This window comes from Prunus avium, chromosome 3 (genome assembly GCF_965620075.1).
Source record: "Prunus avium chromosome 3, drPruAviu1.hap1.1, whole genome shotgun sequence".
Lineage (NCBI taxonomy): Eukaryota > Viridiplantae > Streptophyta > Magnoliopsida > Rosales > Rosaceae > Prunus > Prunus avium.
The window spans coordinates 31,395,897-31,412,611 of NC_142286.1; the positions used below are offsets into that span (position 1 = coordinate 31,395,897).

The window sequence follows — 16,715 nt, forward strand, 5'->3', positions numbered from 1 at the left end:
GCAAGGTTTTGACGAGGTAACATAAGCGTGTCCAACACCATATCAATGATCCAGAAGAAAGTTGCACTTTTTTTCTCTTCTCTTTGGTTTCGTCTCACTGGGTTTTCCAAGCAAGGTTTTTAACGAGACAACAATGTCATTGTATGATGAACATCCAAGGGGGAGTGTTATAAATCTATGGAATGTGGATGACCACCATAACATCCATTACCCCCACCCTTGATTGCTTTGTAACCTATGCCCTTATTATTGTAATTAGTAGCTATAAATTGTGGGTTAAATACCTCTATTGTAAGCCTATAAATAGGCGCTTATCAAAGATGAATAAGATAAGTTGATACAAGTTCATAGAACAAATTCTGTCTTTCTCTTTCTCTTATTGCCCTCTACAATTTCCCCTAGTTTTCTAACAATATCAATTTTTTAGGCTACATCAAGTGGATATATATTATTATAGAGCTAGTTAGTTATATAGTCATTCTTAGCACTAGTAATATAGATAAACCCTACACCATTTAATTTCTATAAACAAACACAAAAAATGACAGCTAACCCTACTTTGATGTCATGTTCAGTGTTTTGGGTTTTAGGTTTTTTCATGAGGTTTTGGGGTTGGGCTTATTTTAAGAAATCGATGGTTGTTTTGTAATTTATACGAAGTTCAAAGCCTCTTTATTATGTTGTAAATGGGCTTTAGTGTGTTTTTAAAGTCCATTTCATGTAGGGTGTTTTAATAATTTGGGCATTAGAGGTGTCAAACGAGCTGTGCCGGACCGATCGTACTGAGTCGGCCCTGCCGGTTTAGAGTCGGGCCATTTAATAAACAGGTCGTGCTGAGCCCGCCCATTTAGGAAAATCATCAATTCCAACCTGAGCCCATGCCCCAAGCCCATATGGGCTCGGACCGTGCTCTTGCCAAGCCATTAAAAGGGCCCATGCCAAATTTGACTTATGTATTGCATTTTTATTTTATTTTTGTAATTTTTGTTACAGTTAAGTATATATTAACAAGATTTATTATTTGTTAAAAAAATGGCCAATAACTTTCTTTAAAGTACATTTAAATAGAAAATAACTAGATTATTGTTTGGATTTTAAAAATTAAAACTTGAAAAATAAAATCATTATTTTATATATAAAGAAAACATTAATTTTTAATATTTATTATTAGAGAAAATAAATAGACTTGAATTGAAGATATAAATGTAATAATATTATGTATTATTTTTCTCTAAAACAAATATAATTTAATAAATAGACTTTAAAAGGGCTAGCATGGCCCGTTACAGGCCACGCCTCTGCCCATTGGGCCTAACTACTTGGTCCCGGCACGATTCAAAAATACGAGACATGCCGTGTCGAGTCTTACTTAAGCAGGCCGTGCTTATACTGTGCCTGATCGGTTTTGTCTGTTTGACACTTCTAGATAGAATAGTGAATCTTCTATTATTATATTAATATAATACATTCATATCAATCAAGTGATATTTAATACGGGGCCCTCTAAATATGTGGTCATCCTTATTTTGGTGGAATAAAGTCGAAAATCGAATACCAATGTCAACATCAATATAATAAAATATTTAATGCTAAACAATGGGGCTCTGTGCAGATACTCAGCTTGCACATGCTAAAAGCCGTGGTATGTGGAGCATGCAGTAGTCAGGAGCCACAAAGCAATTTGTTCTTTGGCTCTGTTTCTTAGTCAATTAGAGGTCAATTAGTCCCTATATTTTAAGTTATTTTTCATTATCGTTTATGTAGGTTTATCTCAGGCAATTTTAGTATACTAGTAGTCTGCAGCTTTCTTAATCGCAGTCTAACTAGCTAATCCGTTGATTTTCAACACCAAAATTCGAGGCGGATGACTCATGTGCGAAGATCATATGTTGCCACAAATTTTCATCTTGAAAATTAACAATATAATTTTTTTTAATAAAGATTAAAAACTTGAGAAATCGAATCTATGAAAATGTAGGGATAAATGCTCTTAACTTAACCAGTTGAACTACAATTCACTTCCAACTGCCATTTTTTTAAAACACAAACGACAATCTAAACTATAAGGGAGAGTGGAGGATTCACACACACACGCTAATAAAGTGTCATACGAATTCAAACATGAGGCTACTTAACTACAAATCAAGATCCTTTTCTATTGAATTAGACAAATGTACATGATGGAGATATATATTCTTTGTTAACTTTCTAGCTGCTTAAAGTCAAGAAATTAGATGCTAAACTTCATGGTTGTTGTGGACTTTTAGGACTTTATTTCTTTATCATTTGGTCAGGGAATCCAATTGCATGCCTACTTCTTTAAATATGAGCGTGCAGCCCGAAGAAGATTGTTCTAATTCCAATATATTGGTACAGGTACACATGTGGTCCCTGGTCGAACGGCAATATAGGTAAAGCACTAATCAGGCATCAATTATTCTAACAGAGGCGGGGTCCAGCTTATACTGCAGTACTCTACTTTATTTATCCCCAATTAATAATGCAATGATACACGAAATAATTTTTTCATATGTCATTGCATTATTGATCGGGAATAGCAAAATAATACTATCCCCATTATAATTTTTTTTTTTTACTACTTTACTAGGACTTGTCAGGGGAAACAAAGCAATTTGCTCTTTGGGTCGGTTTCTTTGTAAATTAGAGGTCAATTTTTTTTTTTTTCGTTTATGTAGAGGTTTATCTTTGGCAATTTTAGTATATTGTAGTTTGCTACCTTTCTCAATCGCAGTCTAATTATAGCTAAATCCATTTATTTTCAAGATGAAATGTCTAATTATACCTAAATCCATTGATTTTCAAGATGAAAATTTGAGGTGGATGACTCATGTGCAATGGATGATCCTATGTTGCGACACCAAATTTCTGCCACGAAAATTAATAATATTAACAATTTAGACAAAGATTAAAAACTTGGCAAACCAATTCATAACCGTAAGACAACTAAAATTTTCAACATCTAAATTATAAGAATGAAAGTGAAAAATACTTCAAATTACACGAAGAAAATAATAGTGTTCTTGGGAATTTTTATTTGAGGATTTATTTTTCTACTTGTCGACGAAAGCATCACATGACTCGCATTGTTGGGCTATAAATGGAAGTTTCCAAGAATAAAATGTAGGACATATTAATATATAGAAAAATTTGGTAAAACTCAATATAATGAAAAATAATAAGGATATAATCAATAGGCTAGTTCTGTTTTAGACTTAATCAATTGATTTAAAAAATTTATTAGCTTAAAGTCAATGGGCCTTGTCAAGGGCTTTAGGGGCTGTTTAATTTGTATTTAAAATTACGTTTCTACCCTTTCGTATTTTATATTGAGCCAAATCTGAGTCTCGATCACACAATATCACGACCAACAACCTCAGCTTTAGATTCAATCTCAAATAGATACCACGAGGTCGCAACCACCACCACGAGGTCTCAATCAGAGGATCTACGCCGGCGAATTCTTGAAGCTCAGAGGGCGGCTAATGCTGATGCCAACGATCTTACTCTGGTGAGATCGAAGCTTCAGTCCAACGACGAGGACTGGGAGGACAGCTATGATGAATCTATGGTGCAGAACGTGAAGGCCAAGGAGGCGAAAAAATCGAAGCCTAAGAGCATCCACAGTGGGGGGGTGTAAATTCGGGGGTGTAAAGCCACTTTTACATCCCCTTTACACCTCCGGGGGGTGTAAATATATTTTTTGCTCCAATGGGAAAAAATGTAAAAGATGTAAAAATAGATGTAAAGCCACTTTTTCTTCATTTTTCTTCTCTTTTCTCGGGTGAGTCCCGCCTGCAAAAGATGTAAAAATAGATATAAATGTACATTTTATTTTACATCTCTATGGTGGTGATGTATATTTACAACCCTTTACATCTTCCCATTGAAGACGATTCCGGTGACAAGGGGTTTATATTTAACATACACCCCCATATACACCCTTCCATTGTGGATGCTCTAAGAAGCCAAAGAATCCTAAGGTCACGGTCACTGTGGCGGCAGCTAAGATCGACGATGGGCGGCGACGGTGTTGGATGGCTGGAGGTGGATTGTTGGACATGTGGCATAAGTTGATTGAGTTCAAATAAATTTTTTAATATAAAGGGAGTGGCATTTAATGTAATTTGGAGTCACAAACATCTACGAATTGCGTATCACAGTCTATGTCTTCGATCACTTTCTTCAATTCTTCTACATAATTTATATGATTGCTTAATCTATTGCTAGGAGGCAAATCTTTTTGAGGCTCCAAAAGCTATAAGTTCTGACTCCATTGTACTTCTTGAAATTATTGTTTGTTTCTAGGAAGCCCAGGATATAGTTGCTCCTCCTAACAAAAATACATATCTTGAAGTAGACTTTACATCAAAACTATATGTAATCCAATTAGCATCAATATACCCTTCTATTACACAAGGAGTAAGTGTCAAAGTAATCAATTCCTTTCTTTTGAGTGAATCCATTGGCTACTAATCTAACCTTGAATTTGTCTATGCTTCTATCTAGTATTTAAAAACTCATGTTTTTTTTTCAAAAAAAAATTATGATTTTTGAGTTCATTTTTTTTAGTAGGATATCAAACGGGCCTTATCTTTCACAATTTTAGTGTGCTAGTAGTTTGCAGCTTTGTCAATCTAATTAGCTAATCCATTGAATATTAAGACGAAAAGTCGAGGCGGTGTCTCATGTGCGAAGATCATATGTTGCCATGCCAAATTTTCGTCATGAAAATTAACAATATAAACAATTTGGATAAAGATTAAAAATTTGAGAAACACGTCTTAGTTGTAAGATAACTAAAATTATCAATATTTAAATTATAAGATCGAAATTGAAAAACACTTCAAATGAAACAAAGAAAAATGTGATAGCCTACACTAGTAATAGAACAATAATGAAAAAAATATGTTGCTTAATTAAATATTCATTTTCCCAAGTAGGGTACTTGTGAATTGTTTTTTTAAGGATTATTTTGGCTCCTTAAGATTGAGGAAATACTCCTCCTTTCTGTGAATCACAGTTTGACACATGCAAAAATAATTCATTAAAAAAAGAAAAACTTCTACACACATATCATACTGGTATTGAGAGCAATGGTGAAGCCAGGATTTCATGTGTGTGGGGGCCTCTTACAAATTATAAAGAATCAAAAATTCGAACTCACAATACATACGAAAAATAGTATATATATCACATATGTCAAGAATTATATTGCTTATTGGTTGCAATCATAATTGTCGTCAACAAAGAGATAGAAAAATACATTCTGAGCAAGAAAAATTGCAAGAGAAAGACAAATAGTAGCGATTTAGCAAATATCTTTAAAGCTTCCCCCCCCCCCCCCCCCCCCTCTCCCATTAAACCCAATAGAAAGAAAAAAAATCAAAATTTCACAAACTTAAAAAAACCTTACATCCCTTCATGCATTCATATCATATATGAAAAAATGTTTTATGTAAAAATATTGACTAAGTATGAAAAATAATTTTTCGGAATAATTATTTTCTCAATATAATTTTTGGCGGCTTTTATTCCTTACACATCAAATAAGAAAACTTGATTTTATGGGATTTTAGTATGAAGTATATATTGACTTAATGAGCCATCATTTTTAGCCTAAATCGTATTTTGCACTAAAACCAATTTTTCATATTTTGATTTGGTGGGAATTTAATTTTCTAGTATTTTTATTTGAATCCAAATAGGGGATACTTCCTTATTTACATTGTAAACTTAAGTAAATGGAGTAATATAAAAATAAATGAAAGTAAAAGGACACCTGGAGTGCAACACTACCAGCTGAGCAAAAGGGCAATTTGAAGCACTTCCTTGTGCCTTAATAGGTCTGCCACAACGCATGTGGGTACATATCAAAACGTAAAATATTTGAAATAATATACATATAGAAATACATAACAGTATATTACTTTTAAAATATAAACAAATTGAGTGGGGGCCCGTGACCACACTGGTCCCAGTGTGACTCCGCTCCTGATTGAGAGAAATGTAGGAGTTCCTAGAAAGGGAAGTATTTCCTTTTTTTTACTAATCATGAACTTTGAGACAAGCCAGCTTTGGGCAATGCGAACAAAAGCATCACATGACTGGCATCGTTGGGCAATATATGGAAGTTCTCAAGAATAAAAAGTGCATATATTTCACAGTCTGAGGTCTTCGATCAGTTTCTTCAATTCCTCTACGTAATTATATGATTGGTAATTTATTGCCACGAGGCAAATCTTTCTGAGGCTCCAAAAGGCAATTTTGTTCTTTTACTTGGTTTCCAAGCCTTTCAACTAAAACCATAAACAAAATTCCCCAACAGGATTTTTGTAAAAATGTCACTTGAACTTATACCTCAATTTCAATTTGTCACCTTAAAGAAAAATTTAAGAGAAATGTCACCTTAATTTTTCAAAATCCATGATTTGTCATCTTACTTCAACAACATCCAATTTTCCATCCATTTTAAAGGTATTGTAATCTTTCCATTTTCAAAGGTATTTTAAAAATGGAAAAATCATTATATAAAAAACTGTATATCTTTTAAACAATTAAAATTGAAAAACAAAAATCTCACATTCTCCCATTCTCTGTGCCCCACTGGCGGCTCCAACCAACCCCACCCACCTTGAAATCCATTCCCCATTCCCTCTTCACAACCCCTTCGTCCATTCCCCCTCCCCTTTCAGCTTCCTCCTTCTCTCTCTACCATGACACACCTACCCTCCACACACAAATTTCCTTAGCCTACCTAAACCGGGTCCACCTTTTTCTTATTCTTTTTTCTTATTGGTATTTTTCCATTTGCATATTGAAAATTTGTGAAATGACAGCTACCAAACCAACAATTCAATAGCCTACGTAACATATGGTGACCAAGCAAACTTTAGATCCTTCAACATAAACACAGTGGCGTAAGTTAATAAAACTATGAAGACAAGAAATGAGTTGGATTTTAGGTGGGAAGCTTAAGTAGTTTTAAATCAGGTATCTGAAAATTTCAGATATGCTCAATGAACACCATAAAAAAAAAACTATACATGCTCAGAGAAAGATAAGAAAGGGGTAAGGGGGTCCTGTGTGCAGTGGTGGATCCATTATGGGGTCAATGAGGTCAAACAACCCCATGGCAGCCCAGGAAATGGCTTGGAGGTCCTTGGTTTCTTTTGGCAGCCATGGGAGATGACCAAGCCGACACAAATTTTAATAAAAAGGAAGATATTTGTTAGAGTTTTTTAAATATTTTTTAATTATGTTGGGTACACCTATAAATATTAAAAGTATACATTAATAATATAAAAATATCATTTACCATAGTGGTTTGTGAATTGAAAAGGACTTTGAGGTCAATGGTTCAACACCCATTGTGTTCCCTATTTTTTGTAATATTCAAGGTATTTTGTTATTTGGGTTATTTTTGGGTGAGTGTATTTATTATTTGAGTTAGTGTTATTATTTTGATAAAATTTATGATTTACATAATACGTATATGAGCTTGATTTATTGAATGATATTTTTATTAATTGGAATAAGTTTGGTGTGTTTTTTATTTATTTTTATTTTTGCATTGTTTCATCTTAAAAACAAAATCGGAACTTTAACACTATGACCCCATAGAGTAACAATCCTGGATCCACCATTGCCTGTGTGATGTGTTTTGGGGGCGGGTGGGATTAGGGTTGGGGAGAAAGGGAGAGAGGTCTCGTTTTTCTCTCTTTGTTTTCCTTGACAATGGAAAGACTAAAATACTCTTAAAAATGGATGTAAATTGGATAGTGTTAAAGTCAGATGACAAGTCATGGATTTTGAAAAATTAAGATGACATTTCTCTTACTTTTTTCTTTAAGGTGATAAATTGAAACTAAAGTATAAATTTAGGTAACATTTCTACAAAAATATGTCCCCACTAAATGGGAGCTTGAGAAAGTTTTTGACCAATGCCAGCAAAGGCATGACGTCACCACGTGCATCCTTGGCCCAAAGCATCAATTCCAACATTCAATTGTGGTCACATATATTGAAATGAAATGAACTTTTAATTTCCATCGAAATATCGAAAACCTACCTCTCTTATTCCATTCTGACCAAAAAAAGAAAAAAGAAACCTCTCTTATTCCGTATGGAGAAAGCTTCAGAGCTAGTCGTCATCCCATCCGCCGGCATCGGCCATCTCGTCTCCGCCGTCGAGATGTCGAAGCTCCTTGTTGCCCGCCACGACCAACTTTTCATCACCGTCCTCATCATGAAGCTACCCTTCAACTCCAAGGGCACAGAGGCCTACATAGCCTCCCTCGAAGCCTCTCCCGTATTGCCACGTGTCAACTTCATCACCCTCCCAAAAGTCCCAGACCTAGACAAGCACCTCAGCTCCCACTCCTTCCGCAACCAGTTCGTCGAAAGCCACAAAACCCACGTCAAAAACGCGGTCGCCGAACTCACCGAGTCAAAGTCCGAGTCAAGGCCTCGGCTTGCTGGGTTCGTCATCGACATGTTTTGCACAACAATGATCGATGTGGCGGATGATTTTGGGGTTCCTACGTACATGTTCTTCACTTCACCTGCTGGGTTTCTCGGGCTGCTGTTTAACCTACAAAGAATTCGCGATGTGTATGGCAAGGACGTCAGTGAGTTCAAAGACTCGGACGCTGAGTTGTCCCTGCCCACTTTTGTCAACTCGTTTCCCGGCAGAGTCTTGCCCAGTGTGGTTCTGGACAAGGAGGGCGCGGAGTCGTTTCTAAGCTATGCCAAACGGTTTACAGAAACCAAGGGCATTTTGGTAAATACATTCAAGGAGCTAGAATCACATGCTCTTGATTCTCTTTCTGGTGGTGAAACCCCGCCTTTGTATCCGGTGGGTCCCATCTTGAATCTGATGAGTGATGAGACCCAATCGGGTTCGGAGCAGGCCCAACAGAAGTCGGATATACTGGGGTGGCTAGATGATCAGCCTCCTTCGTCAGTGGTTTTCCTGTGCTTTGGGAGCATGGGAAGCTTTGGCGAGGACCAGGTGAGGGAGATAGCGTTGGCGCTGGAGCGGAGTGGGCACCGGTTCTTGTGGTCTCTACGCCAGCCCCCACCAAAGGGGACCATTGTGTCCCCTGGTGACTACTCGGATCTCAAGGGGGTCTTGCCCGAAGGGTTCCTCGATCGGACGGCTGCGATGGGAAAGGTCATAGGGTGGGCTCCGCAGGTGGCGATCTTGGCCCACCCAGCAGTAGGAGGGTTCGTATCCCACTGCGGGTGGAATTCCACGCTTGAGAGCATATGGTTCGGGGTGCCGATGGCCACGTGGTCGGTGTACGCGGAGCAACAATTAAATGCCTTTGAATTGGTAAGGGAGTTGGGTTTGGCAGTGGCAATTAAGATGGATTATAGGAGGGACACCCAAGTGGTGGTGAGTGCGGAGGAGATAGAGAGAGGGATAAGGGAGGTGATGGAGCATGATAGTGATGTAAGGAGGAGGGTGAAAGAGATGAGTGAGAAGAGCAAGAAAGCTTTGATGGATGGTGGGTCCTCACACTCTTCATTAGGACATTTTCTTGATCAGATTTTTCTTTGATATATTAGGAAAGTCCTAGAAAAATAAGAAATCCCCGTACCAATTGCTACTGTTTTTGTTTCTGTCATGATTTGATGAATTTAATAAAGTTCTTGATTCTAATATTTTTCTCTATATATATATATATATATATGCTCCTTCTTCGCCACATGAACTGAGGTTGATGTGTTTATTTCGGTGCACATTCTAGATCTTCAATATCTTGATAAATTATATTGTATTAATAGCATCGGGGGCAGAGCCGGAAACTTGAAGTGGCCTTGGCTTGGCCCCACTAATAATGGTGAGAACTGGAGGTTGAAAATTGATTATAAGATAAGAACGGCAAAATTTGGATGAGGAAAGGAAACCATGATCCGTAAGCCTTTTAAACTAACTAACAATGAAAGTGATTTGCCAATTCTAGTTGTCTTCTTCATGTTGAGAGCCGACAAATTTGCACGTTGTACGTATTCAATTTCTATTCTTCAACTTTCTACTAAAATTTTGTGGTGCATACCAAAAGAAAGAAAAATGTTGTTAAATGAATGGTGTATGATACGAAAATATTGAGTTGCATGTAAAGTAAATAAGATATAATATTTAACGAAATTAGACAAGTGGTGTCTATATTCCCGGAGATAGAGCAGCATCAATGACCTTTTTCCACTACGAAAAATAAAGTTTTGAATTTGAAAAAGAAAACACCTCGATCCAAGTGGTAATCCATACAAACTACAGGAGAATCAATCTTAAAATGTGGCAAAACTTTATGAAAAGTCTTGTGACGTTTTGTGTTTGGTCCACAATTCCTACCATGTTTTTACTCTCATCCTTGTTGATAAGTCTAGTGCAGTTGTGTGGTAAATTATCAGACACCAAAAGCTCATCTCATATCAATTATTTAAAGGTTCTTCTTTTCAGCCAAACCAATGATTTGAGGGGCCACGCCACTCTCTACTGCCAAGTCCACGACGACTTGTCGGACCAAAACCAATTATGATAACTTTTGTTCTGGCTTGGTTTACAAGTAAGGTTATCAAATTTTCAAAGTCACAAGATTAATATAAAAGAAAATATTGACTAAACAAATGCCAGCAAAGGCATGACAAAGAAGTAATCAAAGCAATGGATGGGAAGTGCCAAATTTTGACGTCAGGGGCACATTGGCGGAAAAAAATAGTTCGATTTCTTAATATTTAAAAAAAAAAAGAATAGCGGGTCAATCGAAAATTAGGTACAAGTTCAAAGAGCAAATCACAAGTATACCCTTTTTATAATAACAAGGGGAAAATGAAATTCCAACAAAGGCTTTAATATCTCTAAGGTTATGAAATTAAAAAGGGGTGACGTCCAATAAATATGAAAGATGAACAAAGCCGCCCGAACGCTTGGCCAAGAAAGCCCAATAAACTATAATCTCAGTTCCATAGATAAATACACAAGCCATATAATATAATTTTGTCTTCACCATTTTTGTGAGGTTGAGTCTTTTTGAAGCTATATACTTCTTTTAATACGATGTTAAAATAGGTGAAGTTCAAGTAATCTTCATGAACAGAAACTTTGATTAAAATTGATTTTCTCATCGTTTCTCTTCTTAACAAAGTCATGAGCAAAAGTAAAGTAGATTCCAATTAAAATTTAAAACCGTCGTTGCTATACGTAAAAGTCATTCAATGCACACCCAGAATATGTGCAGTGTCGTCCAATGGCTAGTCCCCTAATAATCAACATAGTAAGTGCCTACAACCACCCTTTCAGCCTAGTAGGGAGGGTGGCTGAAGATCTTTCTAAGCTTGATTTCAGGAGATGTGTTCCCTTTCATCTCTATAAATACCATTCACCTACATTTAGACAAAGATAATAACTCCTTCATATCCAGAAACTCTATTCATTTACTCTCTTAAACACCATTTGTTCTCCCTCTAACTTAGGCATTAGAGAGGACTTGGCTGGTACTACACCAGTGCCTCTTTCTAAGTTGTGCAAAACACCTAAGCCAAAGAAGAAAACCCATCCATACTCACATTCGATCTTGGCCCAATCAAGGTCCTAGTGAACCACCGGATTCAACACAAGTCAACAACAATGACATAAGAGATAGGGTTAAAAAAATGAGTGACGATAGCCAGAAAGCCTTTGGGGATGGTTCCTCCTTGGGACGGTTTATTGATCAAATTTAACTAATTCTGATTTAGCAAAGCTCAAGATCATCATTTAAATGTTTGGCTTTTTTAAACAAGTTTTATAAAACTTAGTATAATAACAGGGGAAATATGAAATATATATATATATATATATATATATATTCTCAACACTGTTGCTTTAATATGTGTAAAGTTATAATCAAGGACCAAAATATTGATAATATTGATGAAATATCATCTTTTCGAGTCTAGAATATTTTGGAACATATTCATACACATATCGTATAATTATGAACAATATCAGGAAATATTGACGTCAATAATTTCTTACGCGCTTCAACAACATTTTGTCAAAATATCGCGATAGCATGCAATGGACAAGAACGAAAAAAAAAAAAAAAAAAACCCACAGCACACACAAAAAGGGGGGAATTGAACCCCTTCCATTCCACTCCTCCAGCGCCTTAACCACCATGTTGCTTCAACATAAACCAATTTCAGATCCATATGGGTGGGTTTTATTCAATTTCCATGGTTTTTATTCATTTTTTTACCGATATTGATAGTTTCCCGATATTTCCATTGAAATTTCCGTGTTTTTGAACTACCTATATTTCTGAAACCATCAATATTTTAGACCTTGGTTATAACCAACTAGCTGTTGAGCGGGAGTTTACTTCTTTTTACAATAAACATGAGGTATGAAGAGCACAGCTTCGGCCGAGTTGGCAACATATTGTCTTCTCAATTATATATAAATAAATTAACATGAAATATGAGCCATTCAAGATACAATTTTGATTTCGTCATTTTTGTGAGGGCGATTATATATGCCTCTTGTAGAACGATGTTAAAATAGGTGAAGCCACTCATCTTATCATGAACATAAACTTCTTACTATGTAAGTAGGAGCTTCTACATTCATGTCAATAGAAATGTGACATGTGTGAATAAATGTTTTCTTTTTGTATTTTTGATAAATTATTTTTACATATCTATTTGTAATTCCCATGAAGGAGAAATATCTCATTACATCAAAAGATGCAAACAGTATCCTTAATTAACAAATAAAATAAAATGATTTGCCTTCTTAATTGTTATGACTGAAAAAACTGACAAATTATGTGTATATATCATTGACATATTCAATGCACTCTACTACGACTAGTTGGACCAAAATCAATTTTTCATAACCTTTTGTTTTGTCCTTTTTGTTTTGGATTTCCGACTCTATTACCTAGTGGACTTAATAACGGACAATATCCAATATTTTTCGGATCACAAGATTTATATAACTCAAAATCTTGACTTCATAGACAATCCCACATACAAGTCTAGTGTAAGACCCTTACAAGTTAGCATAGGCCATGGCATGGTTTTGATGTTTTGCACCATGCCAAAGCAAGCCAAGAGTGCATGGGAGGTGCACTTGTGAAGCAAGACAATGTTGGAAGACAAGTGTTTTGGGTTGAGAGTTGGCAGCCAAGACATGGCAGCATAGGAGACTTGGTGGCATTGGCATTGGCGCTGTCGAGAGATTGGCATTGATGCTGTCTACAGATTGGGATAGAAGTTGTCGATAGGCAGCGTGCGCAGCGTGTGCGCAGGCTGTGCAAAAGATGCCGACAGGATATGTGCGCGAGGTGCAGGCAGACTGTGCAACAGATGTCGATAAGAGATGGGTGCAGGGTGCTGGCAGGATGCACAACAGATGTCGACAGAATGTGGCGCAAGTCTGGAGCGAAGAGCAGTTGCGGTTGGTGCGCAGCGTGCGCCCAGGATGCGCAACGCACGCTGGCAGATCGTGGGCAGTTCGTGGCAAGTGGCTGAAAATGTGCTGAAGTGGGTCTACGACATGGCAAAACGGTTTTGAGCAGTCCATGAGTGGTTGGACGTGGCTAGGAGTTGCTACATGCTTGAAATTCGAATTGTGGCTGATCTTGGAGCATTAGTGGGCGGTTACTTGGTAGTGGCAGCATGTTCCAAGGTGTGGGGAGATTTTTAAGGAGGAAAATCTGCCCCATGAAGAGAGTGGGCTGCAAGGTGGTGGCTGATGAGTGCTAGACAGGTTTTGAGGAGGGAAAAACGTGTCTAGGTGGCTAATCTAAGGGTTGGCAAAGTTTCCTAAGTAGATGGGGGTGTCATCTACATAGTGTAGGCTTATAAATACCTTGTGAAGGTGTGTGGTTGAGAACCAAGTGATGTGGTAATCCAACCAAGAGTGAGAGCTTGTAATCCTTTGCTATTCGTGAATAGAAGGTTGGGAATTTTCCCGTATATGTGTGTGTGAGAGTTTTCCTACGTGAGGCAAGTCTTGCTTGTGAGAGTGTTGGTGTCACTTGTTCCGCTGCGTGTACTCTGAAGTCTCGCAGGTTTAGAGGTGAAGAGAAGGCTGACTTAGGAGGAGTCTAAGTGCCGAACAAGGGCCGAAAAATTAAAGGCGTTTTTCACCCCTGTTACACCTAGCCATTGGCCTAGATAATTAAATTCCAAAAATAAACAATAACAATGTGCAAGAAACTGCCAGCCATGCACATGACATGTGATGTGTAAAATGATATACATATATACTAAGTTTTATCAGCTGAAGTTTTCATTGCATTCAACACAAAATGAGGAGACTTGTGTTCATCACAGGCCTGGGCATCAGGTGTAAGAACTTGATATTATAATGAATAATTATATTATAACTAGTGGCATCCAGAGAATCATTATGTCTGGGAATCATTATGTCTTCTATCATCCTCCCGCAAGCTCAGAAGCGGAGAGCGAATGAGCTTGGATTTTAAGAAAGTAAAACGAGCAAAAGAGAGGCCTTTGGTAAAAATGTCTGCAAGTTGGTGGGTAGTGTTGAGAGTATTTGTCCCACATTAAAAAGTTAAGGGACTTAGCCTGGGTTTATAAGGAGTTGGGCTACTCCCCCCATTGCCAATTGGTTTTGGGGTGGAACCTCAACTTCCTTCATGGTATCAGAGCAAGGCTTCACGTGTTGGGCTCAATGGTTACACGTGCTCTCACGCCACCCAATATGTGTTGTCCACGTGTTAAGCTTGAAAGTTCGCCACACATGCAGGGGCGTATTGAGAGTATTTGTCCCACATTGAAAAGTTAAGGGACTTAGCCTGGGTTTATAAGGAGTTGGGCTACTCCCCCCATTGCCAATTGGTTTTGGGGTGGAACCTCAACTTCCTTCAGGTAGTAGTGGAGGCATAGTGAACATCCAAGGCCCGACCAATCACTAATTCACGAACATAATGATAATCAATGGCCACGTGCTTAGTCCGAGCGTGAAACACAGGGTTGGAGGCAAAAGCAATGGAACTGATGTTGTCACACCATAACTCAGGTGGAGAATGTTGAGAAGCTGAAAGTTCAAGAAGCAGTTGCTGCGTGTTGCATAGATACAGCTTCACCAAAATGGATTCAGTTGCATCCTCAACTTGTGATACTCGCAAGTGCACGAGCCGTTCAGTAGTATAGCGTATGTAAGTGCGAGGTCGATCCCACGAGGATTGGTGATTGAATGATCCCATTCATTTCTCCTACACAAAACAGAAATGAAAAAAAGGAAATAAATAAAACAAGAAAAAGGAAATACCTCAAGCAAATAAGTTCCCAAGTTCAATTAGATTAATGGATTGATTCTAGCTAAAGTATGATTAAGCCATGGTGTGTGGTCATAACCTTGTGTTCCTAATTCCCTAATTTGATCATTTGTTGTCTAACCTAAAATTAAGCATTAGGAACCCATTAAGCATAGAAGAACAATTTAAACAACCAAGCATGTATCTAATCCCTGTTGTCGAATGTCCATACATACTCTTCCTATTCATAGTTCAATTCGAATTAAAGCATGGTGTATACTCTTAATTCAAACCAAGATAGCTAACATGCAAGCCTAAATAGTGATCAATCATTCAAACTAGCATATTAACTTATAAGCATAATGAATAAGAACATGAACCATAATTGAAACTTGGAAACTAATCAAACTTGAGACTAAAGAAAAGAATTTACATAATGAAAAGTAAAGTGGAACTAAGAAAAACTTAAGGAAAATTTCAACACAAAAGATTTCATTACAACAATTGAAAACTAGAAAGAGAAACTAAGAGAATTTGAGGGAGAGAAGGGAAGGGAGCTCTAGAGAAGTGTTTGAGAGCTCCCCCCCTTGGGGTGTGTTTACAAGCTTAGAGAACTTCCCTATTTATAGGCCTAGGGGAAGTGAAAATCTGAATTCAATATGGCTAATGCATACAACACTTGTTTTATAAAATCTGAAATGGTTGATGCACTTGTATTAGAAAATCTAAATTGGGTGATGCACTTCACCAATAGATCCCACCAGCAGCCCTAGCTCATCTTCATGTCACCATGACCAAGCTTCCAACCAGAAATGATAGCTCATACCTAGCTCACCATGACCAAGCATCCAACCAGCACATGCTGAGGTCAGCATGACAAGCAACTTCAAGGGCTTACAACTTGGGCTTCTCTTAATCAAATTAGGACTTTAAGCACTCGAAATTGAAGTTCGGAATGTCTTCTTTCCAGCCATATGTTATTTGGGCCAATCCAAGGTCGGAGGAGGAAGTTAAGGCCAAAACAAATTGCTAACTCATTTTGCGCGCTGATAAAATCCATCATGAGCATGGCTCTGTGTTTGCTAGGTAACAGACTCCATATTTATCCAATGGGGCTGAAGTTTGGATATGTTATAGTACACACCCATTGGAACAACTTTCATGAAGAATTCTGCCTCATCCGAGTTGTGTAGGTTGCTGAAACAAAGCTTGCAATATGACCTACGGAACTGGACTGGCAGGGGGCTGTAGCCAAAATGAGTTTGTCTTTTAAGCTCTTCATCCATTCATCCAAATTAGGCCTTAACATGCTTGAATTGCATGAATTATGCTCTCTTGCTCTATTTGCCTACAAAACACACAAAGGGAGGCAAATAACTTAGAAATCTAAGAAACTAAGCAAAAGAAGTAAGTAAATAG

At 37.4% G+C, this 16,715-nt stretch overlaps 1 protein-coding gene across 1 annotated transcript; it reads left to right on the plus strand.

The window, feature by feature from the left end:
• Positions 1-8,041: 8,041 nt before the first annotated feature.
• On the plus strand, positions 8,042-9,687 carry LOC110746695 (putative UDP-glucose flavonoid 3-O-glucosyltransferase 3). The gene has a single exon (XM_021946933.2). The coding sequence runs from the start codon at positions 8,144-8,146 to the stop codon at positions 9,581-9,583; it is 1,440 nt and encodes a 479-aa protein (XP_021802625.2). The 5' UTR covers positions 8,042-8,143; the 3' UTR covers positions 9,584-9,687.
• Positions 9,688-16,715: the final 7,028 nt, after the last annotated feature.

Excerpts from the sequence above, each read along its gene's own strand:
- LOC110746695 (XM_021946933.2), top strand. The coding sequence starts at position 8,144 with ATGGAGAAAGCTTCAGAGCTAGTCGTCATCCCATCCGCCGGCATCGGC.